General features: G+C 45.1%; 1 protein-coding gene across 1 annotated transcript in view; it reads left to right on the plus strand.

Annotated features, from left to right (window-relative positions):
- OXSR1 (oxidative stress responsive 1) overlaps nucleotides 1-18680 on the plus strand; it is a gene marked incomplete at its 5' end in the record, with an annotated part of 77009 nt that overhangs the window by 25916 nt on the left and 32413 nt on the right. The window contains 2 exons of the mRNA XM_008937318.1: nucleotides 2821-2962; nucleotides 18011-18066. Coding sequence (XP_008935566.1) covers nucleotides 2821-2962; nucleotides 18011-18066 — 198 coding nt within the window. The remainder of the gene's footprint in view (nucleotides 1-2820; nucleotides 2963-18010; nucleotides 18067-18680) is intronic.

The raw sequence follows: 18680 nt of genomic DNA on the forward strand, positions 1-18680 counted from the left end.
AGCATGGGTGTGAATCAGCCCTTTCACACTGCAGGCTGGCTCTGTGCCTGCCCTCTTGTCTGTCTAACCCCCACCCCCTTTTCTGGGTTTAAAGGCAACCTCTAACTTGGCTAAATACAGGACTTTTTTTGACCAAATGAATTTGAGCACTATATCATCTGCCTCCTCATGTTCCCCGAGCCCTTTGCAGGAGAAAGGAAATGTTTATGAACAAAGTCTGCTACCAGGGTTGTGGGTGGAAAGAGGACAAAACGAGTACGTGAGGAACCACATATTTTCACTGGACTTCTAAAACAAGTGACAGGCTGTTATCCAGATAAAGGCACGTTTGAGAGGGAAAAGTCTGGAAAGTGAAAGTGGAGGTGGGTGAGTTTTTTTGGTGGTTTTTTTCTTAGGTGTCATTAAAAATTCTTGTCCAGAATAAGAAGCATTGAGGCTTATAAGCACGTACTTCTAAAATCTAAATATGTGAGGGGCTGAATGTCAGTTGAGTCCTCTTGACACACAACAGAGGAACCTGTTCTCAAGATGCTAGAACCTGAAGGTGAGATTTCAGAACCTAAAGGTGAGATTTCCATGAGGGGGAGCAGAGTCTGACATCTGGGGTTTTACAGTTTGCTGTGGTAGAGATAATCTTGCTCCCATGCAGGAAGTCCAAGATGTTGAAACGACCTGGATTACAACTGTGAAACCTTTGGCTGACTGAGACCTGTATCAAAACTCACTGTGAAGAGGAAGCTGGAGGTGCTATTCAGGGCATTCACGAATGTGCTTGCTCCTTTTTATCCTCCTGTTTCTCTTTGTTAGTCCTGAAACTCATCTGTTGAGAGGTTACACTTGCTACCAACCAAATATAGCTTTCCCCACCCCTAGTTTAGTGTTTGGTGGATTTAGTTTGGTGTACAGGGTGAGGACTGGTGCTGGTGGGCCAGAGAAGAAGGAAAGTGTGCAGGGGGGACTAGTGGCTCTCCTGACTGCAGCAAGCTGTTGCATGACCTCAGCCCAGAGCACTTCCCACAAACCAAGGGACACTGTGCACCAATGTAATTGCTTCCTGTACAGTTTGAGTTGTGCAAAACCAGCCTTTCCACTTGGTGTTCTCATTCAAACCTTGCAGCCTTTTTGCTTTCCTATGAGAATCCAAAAGTAAAACACTCCAAGCAAAAGCCTATCTGCACAACTGTTTTGGTCTAGAGAGTCAAGTAGGATAGTTAATAAAATCCTTTTTAAAGCAGGAGAGGTTTTTCACCTACTTGAACCTGAAGGATGAGAAGAAAAACCAAACAAACAAAAACTAACACTCTAAAACCTCCATTGAATTTTTCCACTTGCTTCAAGAATTTGCAAAGTGAACTTGTTGTTTCCCTGTTGACCAGACTAATGAGAGTAAGTTTCTCAGCTCTTTCTGCTCTTCACATGCAGAAAAAGGTGTTTTTCTTAAGATTTTTTTTGATTGTGAGTTAGGAAGAATTAAATTTTCTAAACTTTTCTAAAACTTTTAACTCGGCTTTTCTGAACTAGCTGAGTTAGTCCTGAGATTATTTCCTTGTAAGCTCAAAGACTGTCAAAGCTGGAATTTATGGTTTGCCATTGTGCCTGCTTTTGCCCATTCCTAAAGTACTTCTCAGTACTGCTGACTCTACTTTGTGCCCATAGCTGTAGAAGTCTTACTAGCTAATTATCCAGTCATTAAAACATAGAACTCCAAATCTGAAGGAACTGAATAGCACAGGCTTGGAAAACAGGTTTAGACATCCCATACTGGAGCAATAAAAATAAAGTTCTGAGAAGACTGTCTTCAGTTCAGATGGAATTACAAAGAATACAGTGCCCAATATATCATGCAAATAGAACCTTGCACAAGAGGTGTGTTAGTAGTCACTGATTCCATGTGTTCCTGAATGCAATCCAAAGAGGTGGGTTTGCTCTGCAAAGTGTGGTTTGTTGTGCAAGATGATGTAATTCACACCATGGCTGGGAGAGAGACTAAGCATGATGCTTCTAGGGAAGCATCTAGGCTATTCCAGTTTTGTACACAGAGAGGAATCATTGAATTGTTTTGGTTGGAAAAGACCTTTTTGAGATCGACTGCAAACATTAACCTACCACTGCCAGCCCAACACCTAACCATGTCCCTCAGCACCTCATCTACGTGGCTTTTAGATCCCTCCAGGGATGGGGACTCCACACTGCCCTGGGCAGCCTGGTCCTGGGCTTGACAACCCTTTTGGGGAAGAAGTGACTTATTGTCAGAACCCAGCTTCATTTGTTCTCTATTTAATGATTACCTTTTTTTTCTCTGTTAGGGCAGTGTCATCCTTTCATGTATTGGGTTTTTCATGCTATTACTCTGCATAGAGTTTATAAGAGCTGAAAAAAAAGTTTAATTTTATCAAGCTTGTTGCCTCTGGCTTGTGAAGCCTGGCAGCTCCCTGCTTTTTCCATTTCCCCTCCTGCTTCTCCAGTACTCAGTCCTAAAACAGCTGTAGCATTTGGGATCTACTTAAAAACCTTCCCAGAGTCCTGTGTATGTACCCTTTATGTTTGGGTTTGTTCAAATGACTCCTTGGTTACTTGTTATCGCAGGGATTTTACAGCCTGCCTTGAGGGTCTGCACCCCTGTGAGGCTCATGTTTGAGGCATGCATTGTTGCCTCTGCTTTCTACAGCAAAGGCTTCAGCTGCTGGCTTTGGTCCTGGCCATCAGCACTTCCCTTCCCAAAAGATTCCTTGGGCTTCTATATTAAGTGATTATAAAGTACACTTAGCTGTGAATCCATTCTTCTTGTTTAAACCAAGATGTTCAACTCTTTTTCTCTAGGCTCTGTGTTGGATATTATAAAGCACATCGTGGCCAAAGGAGAACACAAGACTGGTGTCCTGGATGAAGCCTGTATAGCCACAATCCTTAAGGAGGTGCTGGAGGGACTGGACTACCTGCATAAAAACGGACAAATCCACAGGTATTTCTCATTTTTTCTCATCTCTGTCCTGAAACTTGTGTTCCTGAAGTGGGGTAGCTGAGCCCCTGCAGCCTCATCCCACAACCAGCTGTGAGGGTGTGGAAAGAGGAAAGTGAAGGTAGGAACTGAATCAAAACTCAAAATTCAAATGTCTGTATAGTTGCTGCTGCTTTCAGAAATAGTATGACTGGGCCAAGTCTGGGTAAATGTTGGGTTGCTGAAAGCTCTGATACAGAGGATCTCTCTCCAAATGTTACCATCCAGCTCCAAAGCATAGTTGTTGGAACTGGAAAACTTCAGTTTCTTGCAGAGCTACAAATCACCAAGAGCACTAGTGTTGAGCAATTTAATAAGGAGCCCTAAGAAGCACTGTTTGTTCTTTATTTTAAGGCTAGCTGCAAGATCAACATGATGAAATTTGAATTAGGATAATTTAATTAAAAAAAAAAAAGATGGAAACAAAATTAGTGGAAAAACTTCTGTAAAACCTAGTTAACTAATGGCCTGTGTTTTGATGGATCACTGAAACGTGGGAGTATTTGGGAGATATTTCAAAATCATGTTTTCCTCTCCCCTGGTGTCAAGGTGTGGTGTAGTTCAGGAAGAGAGGACACTAAGTCACTATGTTCTACTGTCGAATGAGATTTGCAGTCCTAAATATGTGCTGAAAATAGAGTATACCACTTGTGGGTAATATACATCATCCCAGCCACAGACAGCTGCTGGGAACAGCCTCTTCTTTCCTGGGAATTCTGTGAGCTTGGCTGTCTTCTGGTACAATGCCATTAAAAGCATTGCTGCTGCTGTGCTGGAGTAAGTTTCTGTCCTCGTATGATAACTGCAGAAGAAGAGGTCCTTCTTTTTGCTGGATTATTTAAATGAGAAAATCAAAGTAGTGTTTATATCATTTTTCGTTATACTGACTGGCTTTCATAGGTTGTTTTAGGTTAAAAAGGGAGAAAAGTTTGGAAACAATTCATTTCCCTGAAAGAAGTCTCAATTTTCAGTTTCCAGTCTTCACTGAAATTTTGATTTATCAAGAACAGTTGTCTTCTTTGAAGACAGTTTTGATTTCACAGCTAGTTGCTTAATGCTGCCTTTTAGAGAGAGAACTTCAGGCAGCTCTGGGAATTTAAAGTCACAGACCAACTTACTTGCTGAGCACATGGCAATTTTTCACTCTTGCCAGAAGTACTTGACAAACCCATGTTCATCTGTGACTTGCTGTTTAATTTCCTTGGCTGATTTAGTTCATCTTCTGGTCTAATGAAATCAAAATGTATATGTTAAAGCAGCAGTAACTTGTTAAATTTCAATTTTTTCTGAAGCTGTCGCATAGTGATTCCTGTGCTGAAAGAGGCAATTCTCCATTTGACTTGCTCTAGTGAAACAGCAAAACCAGTAATTGTGGTAAAGATTATAGAGAATATATTGGCATGTGGGTTTTTTTTACTGCATTCAGCAAAAGTGTGATGATCACAGAAAGTTCAGACTGCTTGGTCTGAAGAAAATGTGATTCATGTTGACTCATTCGGAAGCGAACTCAACCAAACCTGCTCTGACCATTATTGTCCTGCTTGTTGAAGCATTTTGCCCATATTTAGGGAACTTCAGCAAAAAAATCAAAGCTGGGTCATTGCTGCAGGTTGTGGTTGTGCGTCAGCTACTTTGCATGTGTTGCATCCCTGTGTTTGGGGGCTGCTGCAACAATTGTGGAATGTTTTATCAGAAAAGTGTTTGCATTACCCCGTTGTGTTGGGGCACGGTGGTCTGGGAAATCTGGAGAAGTGGTACTAGCCATGGTGCAGGAGGCAAGTTGTGTAGGTTCCTACCTGTGCTACAAAGGAGAGGTTTTTAACTGTTGGCAGAAAGCAAGCTTCCCTTGGAGGGGTGGAAGATGTTTCCTCAGTGGGGTTGATGGTGCTATCTGGTGTTTTCTCCAGATGTGTGTACGCTGCTGAGAAAAACAGTTTAATGTTGCAGTGCAGATGGGACCTTGCCCTGCTGCAGAGGAGTATCTGCATGGATCTCCCATTTTGCTTAAGGCAGTGGGTCATACTGCTGGTCATGCCTGATGGAAAAGGCAGGTGGAAATCTTGCAGTCATGCCAGAGATGCTCTGAGAGGAAGTGTTTAAAATAACTTGACTTTGGTCCCCTGGGTGAGCTTAAAGTATCTGGCTCTAAAGGAGACTGCATCAGGTGATGGTTGAGCTGCTGAATGCAGTGTCTGCGACGTGGGACAGCTGTGGTCAGGGTGAACTTCAGGCCAAAACAAGGTCAGCTGTAAAGGGTCAAAACTGGGCTTGGGTTAGTCCTGGAACAGCCAACCCAAGGCAAGCAGCTGTTCAGCTGCTTGCACTGAAATATCCCAGCTCCATTTGTATCACATCTCAGAGATAGCAACTTGGTAAAGCTAGAAACACAGTCTGGGTGAGATGAATGTAAGTAGCACATCTGAAATTGGCCAGCCAGGCTGGTGGCAAAGCCTGAAGGCTAAATATCCAGATCCAAATGTAATGTTTGTGGGCACAGGGACAGCTTGTTACTGCTGTAAATCATCAGTGAGATCAAAGAACATACATCTAATGGTGGAGCTGCTCAATACTTTTAAACTATGCATCATCTTAAATGGGTAAATCAAGTTAAGACGTGGAAGACCAGCCTAATGAAATTCTGCTGCTGCTGAATCTTCCTCTGCCTAAGCCTGACTTGAACTTAATGCCACTTCCAATTAAGGTTTGGGGAGCTGGCTTCCTGTGGAAGTGTAAATCCCTGCTTTGGACAAGAGAGTAGCTTGACAGTATTCTCCAGAGGAGATTAGAACAGCAAATATCTAGTGAAGGCTTAAATTATATTTTTTTTTTTGTTTGTTTACTTTCCTAATTAACAGCCAGAGCAAGGCTGAGGCTTGAATAGAGGCCATTGTTCAGCAGCAAATGCTCGAGTCTCCCACATTGTCCAGCATGTTGGGTTTTTTTCCATTCATCTTGCAAGGGCTGTTGGGAACAGTCTGAGGCCTTATGGAAAAGACAAAGGAGAAGGCAGAAACAGTTTTATTTTCAGGAAGCATTCTGTACCGAGGTGATGATTACAAACAATCCTTGTCTTCCTCCAAAATCACCCCTGCATCCCATACCTTGAACTCCTATTCCTCTGTGTATCTGGGGATTAGCAAGAGTTGGGGGAATGACATGAAAATAAAGCTAAAGCAAAGGCAACCTGAGAGGGTTTATTGCTTAAAGAGCCTGGTCTGAGGGAAGTTCAAGGCTTTTTCAGGTGGTGCTCTCCACAGCACTCTGACAAATGAATCATGCTGATTAACTGTTACAAGGTCTCTCTGTCTCCCTATTTTTATCTCTGAGCTTATCTTCTGTTCATGATTAGCCGTTGTGTAACTGAATATTTCAGTTAGTCCAGGTGAAATATAATCAGATTCTCCTATTGCAGCATAACAAGTGTGATACTCAATGATTTCTTTTTAAAAAACAACAACAACAAAAAAAGCTTAGGAAGTGGTTTAGGGTTTCATACTCTTGAAATATTGGCATGGCAGTGATCCAGCTATTAATTTGTTTGCCGCTCTACTTCTTAGGGGGTCAGAGGTACTCCAGCACACTTGATATGCTGAGTTAAAGCAGCCTGGGGCTCCATACCGTTTGGGCTGGAGGTTTTTTTTTGGTGGTGTCTTTTCCAGATCAGTTTTCTGAATGTGGGTCAGCAGGGTGCCGTGGCAGCTGTTCGAGTCTTGCTTTGAAGAGACCCTGGAAACGATATTCTTTGCTGTGCTTTTATGCCGAAAAGATTAGCTTATTTTTTTTGGACCTTGGGATGGTTTTGACACAGGATCAAAGTTTAATTGTCTGTGTCTTCTACCTATATTAAGAGATAATTTCTGAAAGCAGGATCTCTGTTTGTGGGCACACACACATCACCAACACTTGTGGGGGGTTTTGCAGGAGGGCTCCTCCTGTAGCGAGTTTTGGATTTGAGATGGAAGAGCTGATGGATATATTTTTGGCAGAATTCAACTGTCCTACAGGATTCAAGCTTAATTTTCATGTAGCTGATTAATGCATTGATAGCCATGCTGGCAGGTATTGTGGTTAAACTGGATTCCAGTATGCCTCTGATTATTTTGATGACTGAAATACTGTACTTTTTTGTTTCTGGAGCAGTACTGTAGGAGAACTTTGCAGCCCTCCTCTTCCCATTGCTATAATCTTGTTCAGGGAGTGTGTTTTGGAACTGAAGTTTTGGAGAATGGCTGAGGGGCTGTGGAGCCTGCCACCTCTAATTGCCAGTTTGATTTTAAGTTGGGACACTGGTAATTTGAAAGCTATTGCTCAGCTGTGGGAAGTGGGATTTTATATTTGGAGAAGTGTACTTTGGTCTGGTCTCCCTCATAGTACAAGACAGGCAGAAATGTGATTTAGAGGTAGTTATTAGTATAAATTTAAAGCTTTAATTTGTAAACAGTTCAGGAGCCAGAAGAATAGCAAGTGTTCCTTGGTGGGAAGGAGAAAAAGATGCTGCTATATATGGTACTGGGTGACTTGTTTCCCCCAGATAAACACCTTGCTGTGCAGTGCCAAGGGCACAGGGACCACCACAACTCCACACTCTGCACATGGCAGTCAGGCTGGGGTGCATTGTGGTGGTCTGGAGAACCAGCACGTTCTTCTGGTGACTGTTTCTTCCACTGCATCATCCAGAAATTCATTGTTTAAAAACCCCAGATTTTTCCTGTGGTCGCAGAGAGAAAATGTGAACCAGATGTAAATCCCAAATCTGCAGACAGCCAGAAACAATAGCTCCTGTGGAGACAGCTTTCCTCGAAGTGGATAAAGACAGCCTCTGCTCTGAAGCCTAAAAACCTGGCAATGAAACCTCTGATGGCAAATCTCACTGCAGATAGAAGCCCAGCAGTGCTGGGGGCCCTGCCGTGGCTCCAGGCTCATGTCAGTGCCCCAGCCCTCAGGGGCTCTGTGCCTTACCAGGGGCTGTGTCGCTGCTCACAGGAGGGAGATGCCTGAAGCTGAGCACTTGCTGAAGGACAATAGGACAATTCAGGTGTCTGTCCTTGTGTCATTCTCCTCAGACCCAGGTGCTGCCTCTGGACTTTGTCACTGGGTGTCCTACGGTTACTCAAAGTAACTTTGATGTAGTCCAGGGGAAAAAAAACTTTAGTACAACTATACTGCACTACATGAAAAGGAGGAGGACGGGACAACATCTAAAAACTCACCTCCCTTTTTACATGTAACATGATGAGAAGCAGGAAGAAATAACGCGAAGAGCAGAAGATAAGAGGTCGGGGTGATCTCTGAAAGTTTCAACAGCAAGGACAGGGTTTGGTCAGTGATCCATGACTGATCTCCACACTCAACTAATACAAATTCTAACAGTTCCTGGGTTGTCAGGAGCGTTTGGATTTGACGTGACAGGTTATCCCCCCTGGAAACATGGCCTGCAGCACTCATTGTATCAGGAGAAAATGTAACAGATTCTCAGAACTTTCGACTTCCTACTCCAACAGTAATTGTTAAAATCTCTGGTGTTCGTCCTTTCTACCCAGATATTTCAAGTGAATAACCACCTTCAGAAAGATGACTTTGCATTACAGCAGGGGACAATATTCAACACTTTCTGGCCTTCGTAGATACCAAAAAGCTTTGTACGTGGAGATGCCTTAAGCATTCATCCAGACCACTGCAGTCCCTTCAGTCATGTCTCATCCTAAAGCATGAGGAAAAATGTCACTTGCTAAATTTGTGGGTAACATATTCACCACTCTTGGACATTTTGTGAGGCTGCATCAGGAACTAGTTTTACATGTTTACTAACACAAATTATATCCTGTCTTACAGAGTTCTTATACAACTTCAGTTTTAAAAAGTGAAGCTCAGTACTTTCCAAGACAGAAGTGATACAAACCCACATACATTTAGGACAACACCTGGGGAACTGCCATGGAGAAATCCATCATTTCATAGCAGCCTGGAAAGCATCTCCAAGTTAGAGTTGGAGTGCCAAGAGGACTCTTCCCATGGTACAGATACCCAGTTCTATAACTGTTTTCTCCATTTTATAGGAGTAGCTGGATGAAATAAAGAGGTCTTCTTTCCTCTGGCCATGGCCAGACATTCTTAAACCTGTCGTTTTCTAGATTTTGGGGAAGGAAGTTGAGCAGGCAAGACTCCTGCAAGCACTGGTTGAGTTTCCCCTTCTGTGTCATGGTGCAAACGTTGCTGAGCAAGAGCTGTGGGTGTCTCCATTGGTATGGCCAGCTCCTGGCTGCAGGGGGAATGTCCTGGACCTCGTGTGTGTGTAGATACCCACACCACTTCTCTAGAGCAGGACTACTTATTGCCTTTGGGAAATTTAAGACCTTTTTCTGCTGGCCTATCAACATTTTTTGTGTGTTATTTGATCCAAATCAATTGTGTGTTTACTGGAATGAACTTTCGTGTCTCTGTCAAGGCAGGGAGATGTGTGAATCACTGGCTCTCCTGTTTCTTCTGTTACCTGATCCAACTGGGGCTATCTGCATGTGGTAGATTTGGGGAAATTGCTATTTCTGAGCATACTAGGAACATGTTTTAGCATGCTGGAGATACTGCAGCACGGTGGCACACATCACTAGTGTTGCCACATGAAGCATGCCCACCTCCTTGCACGTCAAATAATCTGACAGGAAACATTGAAATAAGGCCACGTTATAACTTGAATTTTTTTTGTCACCAATGACTAAGTCGGGGCCTCCCAGAAATATCTGGGCCTCCAGGGGTAGGAGGCAGACCTTGTGACTCCACAGCTTGCTGTGTGTGTTGCTTTTCATGCAGCTGCTGTTAAAGGAGCTTTGTGTCCTGTCCCCACTGCATTTCTTAGGAAGTAGGATCAGGAAATGGAAGGGCTGAATAGATGAATTTGTGGAAGAAATTCTGGTACATTTTTAGCTGCTGTTCAGTGGTACAAAAACTTGATTTTAAAGCCTGCTGGGCAGAGTCCTTTTCCTTATGGAGGATATAAGAGAAAAAAACTGAAGTGTGATTGAATAGAGCATACTTTGAGTGGTGTGTGAGGTTAGAGACGTAGCTTCTCTTTTGAATGGACTGCTGAAGGGATGAAGCTTGTTAGAAGCCTTAGCTGCTTGGCAGATCCTTCCTAGAAGCTGCTACTACAGCAGTGATGTGCATTGGGGTGAACAAAAGAGGCTGTTGCTTCACATGTGAGAGGAAGAAGTGAGGCTGTGAGGGTTGGTACGATTAGGTCTTTGTGTTGGGAGATAGGGTGAGGTCAAGTGTTTGTAGCACTTCATTAGCTGGTAGAAGGAAATGATTTGCCTGAAAACAGGTTTTTAAGGTTTTGATTTTAGCTGGAGCAACTTAGAATATAATACAATCATACAATGGAATGGTTTGGATTGGAAAGGGACCTTAAAAATCATCTAGTTCCAATCCCCCTGCCATGGGCAGGGACACCTCCCACTAGACCAGATCCTTCAAAGCCTCATCCAGCCTGGCCTTGAACACTTCCAGGGATGGGACATCCACAGCTTCTCTGGATAATTTGTTCCAGAGTGTCATCACCCTCAGGATGAAGAATTTCTTTATATCTAAAATATCCTCCTTATATCTGACTTGCCCCACAGTGATGTGCAGCTGAGGTTCTTTCAGCCCTGACACTGGGCTGGAGATGTGGTGATGGGTGGGAGGTAATGTCCAAGGCAGGCAGGATCTGTCCCTGAACCTCACCGGGTAAAGAGAGCCTCTGTCATGTGGGAGAGGAATGAATGAGAGCACAAAGCCATCTCAGCTGGCACAGGAACAAAAGGCAGAGGCTGGCCATCCTTTGCTGAGATAAAGGAGAGCTGTGGGTGCTGGGATAACAGTGGCTGTGGGAAAGGCAGGAGCACAGTCAGTGATGGGCCCACTTGTGTGCTTCACCTTGGAGACTGGCACCACCTTAGCCCAAGGTGTTCAGCTCACTCTTCACTGCCTCAGCATCTTACCAGCCCCTGGAGCTATTCAGATAACCAAGATGACAGAGTGAATTTCAGGAGGATCTCTTGCAGCTCTCCTTAAGGAATCCCTCCTCTGTCCAAGCTGACATAGCAACTGAACCTGAAATGAGTCAAATGTCCAAGTCATGGTTTCTTGGACCCTAACACCTCTGCTTAAAGCAGCAGTGCACTTCTGTGGCATTGGAGGGCAAAAGTCAGGAAGAATTTGTACTTAAGTGCATCATGGATCCTCTGAAAGGTATTTTGTGTTTTAGCTAAAACAGAGTACAATGGGGAGATTCATTTCTCACATAGCCCTTGCTGGGGTTTCTGTTTGCCTGTGCCAGGAGCCTGGATGCAGTTCTCCCTCCCAGGAGGTCTCTTCCCTGCACTCAGTGTGATCTGCTTGGATGTTCAGGGTAGGGCACAGAGAAAACAAGTACTGGGTGTACTCGGGTAGCTCGTCTTGCTGGAAGCTGCCAGTCCTTTCCAGTAGGCTTTGCCTACACACCCCTCTGGTTGCAAAGCTGTGGTCTGTCAGTGACTTCTGCCTTTCAAAGCCTTGCCTCACACTGCTTGAAGACCCAAAAAGAAAGTTTAAAAATCCTTGAGAACACTAGATTATTAATCTTTCTCTGGACATTAAAGTGACAGTTAAAAAGCCCTGAAATATTCCTACCTACCTTACCCCCATGAAGTCAGGGCTTTAAAACTGCCTCTGCTGTTGATGAGCTGAAATCAGTCATGAGTTGCCTTGTGCTGCTGGCATTTAGCTCCTGGGTTGAAGCCCTCATCTCTCAGCAGGGCCCAGCAGCCTGCAGAGCAGCTCAGAGAAGAGGGCAGAAGCAGCTGCTGTGCTCCCCTGATCTGGAGCAATAAAACATGTCACTGGGCTGGGCTCCTGCTGTAATTTATAGCAGCCTGGCTGCTGCCGCTGGTCCCGGCTGCCAGTGGCCACAAAGGCCTGCTGAGAGGGCTGTGGATGAGCAGGACTGAAGCAAGCTGTGGACTTGGCCCTCTCTTCCCCCTGCTTTATGCCTGCCTCAGCAGGGAGGCTGGAGGGAGGAGTGTGGAAGCTGCTTTGCCAGCTCTCTGCTGTTGGAAGACCTTCAAGCCTTGGGAGACGTTCCCGACTCTGGCTCTGCAGAGGGGAGTGCAGCACTGGAACAGTAATTGCATCTTACCCAAGAGTCTGGGGCTTGAGGCTCAACCCTGGAGGATGAAAATATTGGTACACAGAGCTTTTGTGAGCTGGGATGGGGAGCATGCTAACGCAGAGCACTTCTAATATAGTTGTCTTGAATGCCTTCTCCTATGTTGTGCTGAACGTGCTGACATTTGAGAGCATAAAAATACTACTCTGCTTGCACACTCTGAGCCTAGTTTCCATTTTGCAGCTCTGTCTCAGATGGTGAAGCTCGTGCATGTAGCCAGCTTTTTGTGTCTTGGCTTATAAGGCAAAGGGTGACCTAGCTACCAGCACACCATTGCAGGGAGGGTGGTGTTTGATAGGAGAGGCAATAGTGCTCACTGGTGTATAATGTCACAGATTGCTTTGTATTTAGCTGTACATAGAGACAGAGTCTCAGAACTATTCTGCAAATTACCCAGAACAACGTCAACTCCAGCCATTGGTTGCACTTGGTATTAATATTTTGAGTTATTCATGATCATTAGCAGAAAACAGTAATTCATGTATCTTGCACCTTCTCTTTTTTTAAATGAAACTTGGCAGGACCAACCACTCCTTCCTCGTGCCAAATTATGTGCTATGGAGTTCGACCCATGGATCTTTATTGTCACAGTTGATGTAGATTGCATCTAATGGGCAGCAGAGTCAGGGCTCTGCTGCCAGACAGCATCACGTCCAGGTCCCAATGTAGACCTTGGAACACAAGCCAAGTGAATCCTCCTTCATTTCCAAACAATATTAAGAGGCTTGTTTCAGCTGCAGTAAGTTAACATTGCTTTCCTTGCAAACACCAGTGCTTTTAAGACCGTAATATGAAGTTTTAGGTGGATGCATCCAAAGGGTAGTGATCAACAAGTCCATGTCCAGATGGAGATTGGTGACAGAGGGTGTCCCTCAGGGGTCCTTACTGGGACCAGTGTTGTTTCATATCTTCATGAGGGACATGCAGAGACTGCACTTGATCTCACTAAGTTTGCAGATGACACCAGGCCTGAGTGGTGTTGTTGACATGCCAGAGAGATAGGATGTCATCCATAGAGACCTGGACAAGCTGGAGAAGTGGGGCCAGGTGAACCTCATGAGGTTCAACAAAGCCAAGTGCAAGGTCCTGCATCTGGGTTGGGGTAATCCCTGGTATCAACACAATGAAAGCATTGAGAGCAGACCTGTGAAGAGGGTTCCTGGTGGATGGAAAGCTGGACATGAGCTGGCAGTGTGGAGTTGCAGCCCTGAAAGTCAGTTGCATCCTGGGCTGCATCAAAAGAAGTGTAGCCAGCAGATCCATGGAAGTGATTCTTCACTCTGCTCTGGTGAGACCTCACCTGCAGTGCTATGTCCAGCTCTGGAGTCCTCTGCTCAGGAGAGACAGGAACCTTTTGGAAAGGGTCCAGAGGAGGCCACAAAAATGATCTGAGGTCTGGAACTCCTCTCCTATGAAGAAAGGTTGAGAGAGTCAGGATTGTTCAGTGTGGAGAAGAGAAGCCTCTGAGGAGACCTTGTTGTAGGCTTTTAATACTTAAAGGGGACCTTTGAGAAGCTGGGGACAATCCTTTTAGCAGGGCCTGTTGTGACAGGACAAGGGGTGAGGGTTTTAAACTGAAAGAAGGGGGATTCAGAATATATCTAAAGAATAAATTTTTAATGATGAGAGTGGTGAAACACTGGCCCGGGCTGCCCAGAGAGGTGGTAGATGCCCCAATTCCTGGAACCATTCCAGGTGAGGTTGGATGGGGCTCTGAGCAACCTGCTCTACTTGAAGATGCCAAGGACTGAGGGCTGTGGGTGAGGGCAGGTCAGATCATTTAGCAGCATTTAATGACTTGTGTAGGGTTTGTTATGGTGGGAGCAAGTGGGAAGTATATTAGGATACAGTTCCTGTAGTTTCTCCCTGTGACCCTACTGAAAAATAGTGAGGGGGGTGGGAACACTGCACTTGAAAGTGAGGAGCATCATCTCCTTGTCTTCCTGTGCTCCCAGCTCTCCTGTAGCCAGGTGCCTGGTTGTATTTTGTTGGATCAGGGCTCAGTTTTGGTGACGTAGCACGTCCTGCCTGGGGCCCAGCCCTAACCGGGAGGTGTTAGTGATGTGACTGGTACATTAGCATTTGGTCTCACTGGGAAGCTGAACCAGTTTGGAATGCAGATGAGGAAGGATTTCTGCCCTGCTGCAAAGTCTTTCAAGGCTGATGTGGTGAATCCACCATGGCACTGGGACGAGTCCAAACCCCTCTTCCCACTCTGGCTGTGAGGTACCACAATCAAACCACAATCGTTGTGTTGCAGAATAGCTCCTGGAGGCTTTGGAAGAGAGGAAGCTGACAGCTACAGTGTGAACATCCAGAGATTATGGGAGTGTTTGTGAAGCTACTGGCACGACAGTTTACTCCAGCCTCCTGTAACTTCATTTAAAATGTGATATAATTACTGTTTATGCTGCAGCCTAGAGCTGCTTCCCGTTTCCAGTGGAGCAGTCATGCCAGAGGCACACCGTTTGTTCTGAGCCTATCAGCCCAGGGTATGTTCACAACCACATCAACAGAAAGGACCTTCAAATTGTTCTACTTGGCAATAACTATATCCTGGAGTAACAACCTTCTTGCTGTTCAGCTTGTGAGTTTATAAGCATCTCCTGATGAGAATAAACAGGAAACTATGGTTCCTCTCTCCACTAAAGAGAGGCCATTAAAGCCCCACTGCTTTAATTGCAATTAATTGATCTTTGGGATGGTTTTGAAGGAGGAACTAGTTTGAAGATACTGCTGGTGACACCACTATATGCAAAAGAAAGGGATCTGTGTTCCCCCAGCCTTAGCACTGCTCCAGGTTCAGCTGCTGCTCTTGTCGTGGGTGGCACGGTGCTGATAAACTGCTGTGAGGAATGGGAAAGCTGGGAGTTGCCTCTATGGTACAGTGACTCCAAAATGCAGTTGGTGGCCCCAGATGGCTTGTTGCTGATCTGCTTCACTGCTCCAGGGTGTAGCCTGCCACACTGGGGTGAGTAATGGCCTTTGCAGAGGGTTGGTCACCGGGAGGAAATGCCACATCAAGTGGTGATTTAGTTCTGCAGCTTGACTTGGGTATCTGGCAGTGGTTGCTGTTGGCCTCCTGGATTTCTTATTGTAGAGAGGACTTGCTTTAATTTCTTGAACCGGCTTGAAGCACCATATTTACTGACTTTTGTTTTCAACAGGAAAATATGTAAATTTTAATTAATCCAAGCTGAAGTTGAGAAGAAAACAAACGTCTGTGTTGGAGGGGGTTAAGGGACTGGAGTCCTTTTGGGATTCAATCTGAGAATCACACAATGGTTTGGGTTGGAAGGGACCTTAAAGATCATCCAGTTCCACCCCCCTGCCATGGGCAGGGTCACCTCCCACTAGACCAGATTGCTCAAAGCCCCATCCAATCTGGTCTTGAACACCTCCAGTGATGGTGCACCCACAGCTTCCCTGGGATTGGCTTGCCCCCCTCCGAGGGAAAAACTTCCTTTCCCTTTAACCTTGAACTGGCAGGCAGCGCTGGAAGGTCCTCACGTGTCCTGGCTGCCACAGGACAACCCACCGTTTGGATAAACGTTTGCAGGAGGACTGGAGAGTTCCCTGAATGCCCTCTGGATCAGTGCTGGTGTGAGGGGGATCCCTGGAGATGGCTGTGTCTGCACCAAGGGCATTTCACACCATGGGGGCAGCTCCTCGCTCATGGCTCCATGTGTTCATGGGGTTGGATCCCTAAGGCATCTTCTATCTAAATATTGGCAGGGAGCTTTTCCTTTCCCTCGTGCTTTTTGGGAGTGTGGGGTTACTCAGGTTTGTATCTCCTGTGGTGCTTAACTCTCTACAACCCCCATTGTGTTTGATTTGACCAAGGGAAGCTATGTGGGGGTAGCCTTGCTACCTGCTTAGTGTCCCCTCAAGTCCTTCTGTCTACTTAGGAGCCTCCATCCACTGCAGTGCTGATGGTTCCTTGTCTGCAATGGCTGTAGCTGTTCCTTGTAGGAAGAAAACAGAATCAGTCTTGGAGGGAAAGCTGCCTCACCCCTGGACACATGTCCATGTATGTGGCCAATGTCTGATGAGCAGGGCTGGAGCTTGAGTGGCAGCAATTGGGCTACATTTGTCTACTTATTCCAACATCACTGTTACAGCTTCTTATTGCTCTGGATCCTCTTCTGCTGTGAAGTCAGCTCCTCACCAGACAGCTTCAGCCTTTCCATATAGACCTAGCCAACTGTTCTTGATCGTTAAAGTAAATGAGGTGAATTAGCAGGACTTGAAATACTTGTTTGAAGGCTAAAGGCTGCTGTCAGCCATGGTTTGCTGTTGAAGGAAACTTGAGTGGGACTGTCTTAGGGACATTGTTCACATTGTTCATTGTTCACTTCTGTCCTGCTGTATGCTGGGGGAAAGCCTTGTCTTGCCAGTGTCCTGGACTGGCTGTTGGGAAGACTCTGACAAATGCTAATGCTGGAGAGGATGTGTTTAAAATTATCCTGGCCTGGGACTGGCAGCAGCCCAGGCTGCTCTTCAGAAGAGCAAAGCCAGGAAGGAGGAGATTTCCAGGGCCTGACTGGGGCCCTTTGGCCAGGCCAGCACGCCAGTTCTGTTCTCATGGTGCACGAGGGAGGAGAGGAAAAAATAGCTTTTGACTTTTTTTTGTGTGTGAAAGGATTTGAAATATTTGCAGAAGGGAGTGGAGGGAGAATCTATTTGGTGTTTTGGGTTTTTATTTCCTCCTTTTCTTCTCTTCTCTTCCATGGTTGCTATTAGGGTGAGGTGTGTTGTGAGTTGCTGTCTGTCCCCTGGCATCCTTGCCCTGGGGAGCTGCTTTGCTTGCAGCCTTTTCTGAGACAGGACCTGCCTGTGCTGTGGGTCTGCATGGTTTCCTGGCCAGCACAAGCTCAGCAGCCATACAGGTGCTGACTATAAAGGTGCTTCTGCAGGCTTTGCATGGGGAGCAGCCTGTGAAAATCAACTGTAAAACTTCAAAGGATATTGGGAGTGAAAGTGGCCTTCCCCTCGAGGGTGAAGTGCTGCTCTTAACCTAACCACCCAGAGCTTTTTTGGCGTGGAAAGGAGGTAGTGCAGTAACTTTCATAGCACATACTGGATGTTCTTCTGTGTTCCATTGACTTTTAGTCAAAAAACCCAACCAACCAACAAAAAAACAAATCAAAACAAGGAGACTCTTTCACTAAAGTTGAGACTTCACAGGACAGTTGAGTGGCCCTGCTTTCCCATTCTCACTGTCTCTGCTGTACCAGCCCTGCTCACCTGACCCTTGGTTATGTGGTTCTGTTCATTAAGCCACAAGAAACAACATTTTGCCTCTGTCTGGATTTTTACCAGTGTATGGGGCTGAACTGGCTTCCTGAGCAAGTCTGAGAACTCCTCCAGGGCTGGGGAGCAGCAAGGCTTCGGGCTGGGGAAGAATTAGGCTGTATCCAGTGGTAGTAAAACTAGATCAACTCACCAACTCTTGCAGTCTCCTTGCCCAAAAAAAGGGTACCCAAGTATCAGATCAGTGCTAGGTTCTGTTTTAACATTTTTAGCTAACTTGAGAACCTAGGACAAACTGTTTTCCTTGTGTTTTCAAGGGTACCTTCTGATGATACATTTTCCATTTTTTCTGTGCACAAGTACTTAAAATCCTACTAGCTGTAAACCACACAAATACCACTTAGTGTCTGTCTACTGAGATTACAGCTGATGTGAAGTCCCTACTGTTTCTGCATGATTGGAAGGAGGAGGTGCTAACACAAGAAATACATGAAAATTTTATTTTCTTATTTTTGTTTTTTGTTGATTGAAGGAAAGATTTAATGACTTCCACTTATTGTTGCTTTATCTTTCTGCAGGGATGTGAAAGCAGGAAATATTCTTCTTGGAGAAGATGGCTCAGTGCAAATTGCAGGTAACTGTCTTGGTAGCTCTGAATAAATTTTAGGTGTATCTGTGTATCCAGAGAGGTGATTTAATGATCAGTAAGAAACCTACATAAAAATGTTAGCTTCAAGAAGCCCCACAGTTATTAAAACAAACAAAACCAAAACCACAACACCAAAAAACCCAACAACAAACAAACCACAAACCAAAATAGGAAGTAAACCCAGCCCAGAGTTTATTACAACTCGTTATCTTAAAATACCTTTCTTTGGAGTAATGACAACCAGCATGAATAAATCCTTTGACTTTGTTAAGTCCTTAGAATCAATAGATTAGATAAAATTCTTGGCATAAGCTGGTCACATTTTTAAAACAGCAAGTTTATAGCCTTGGAAGTGGAGTGCACAGACCTCAGTGATTTATCATCAGTGCGTAAGGTGGTTTTCAAAAGGACTGTGGTAAACAGTGGATGGATCCCTCAGAAGGAAATTTGGTATGTCTGGTGGTAGAAGTCACTTGGAACTTTGCCTTAACCAAAGACCTGGGGGTGAAACTGCTCCCTAAGCTGCTTCAGTTGAGCTGAGTGGCAGAGTGCATGTTTGACTGCCCCAACCCAGCCCAAACTGGGTTGAACTGGAAGTC

This window comes from Merops nubicus, unplaced genomic scaffold (assembly GCF_000691845.1).
Source record: "Merops nubicus isolate BGI_N331 unplaced genomic scaffold, ASM69184v1 scaffold783, whole genome shotgun sequence".
Lineage (NCBI taxonomy): Eukaryota > Metazoa > Chordata > Aves > Coraciiformes > Meropidae > Merops > Merops nubicus.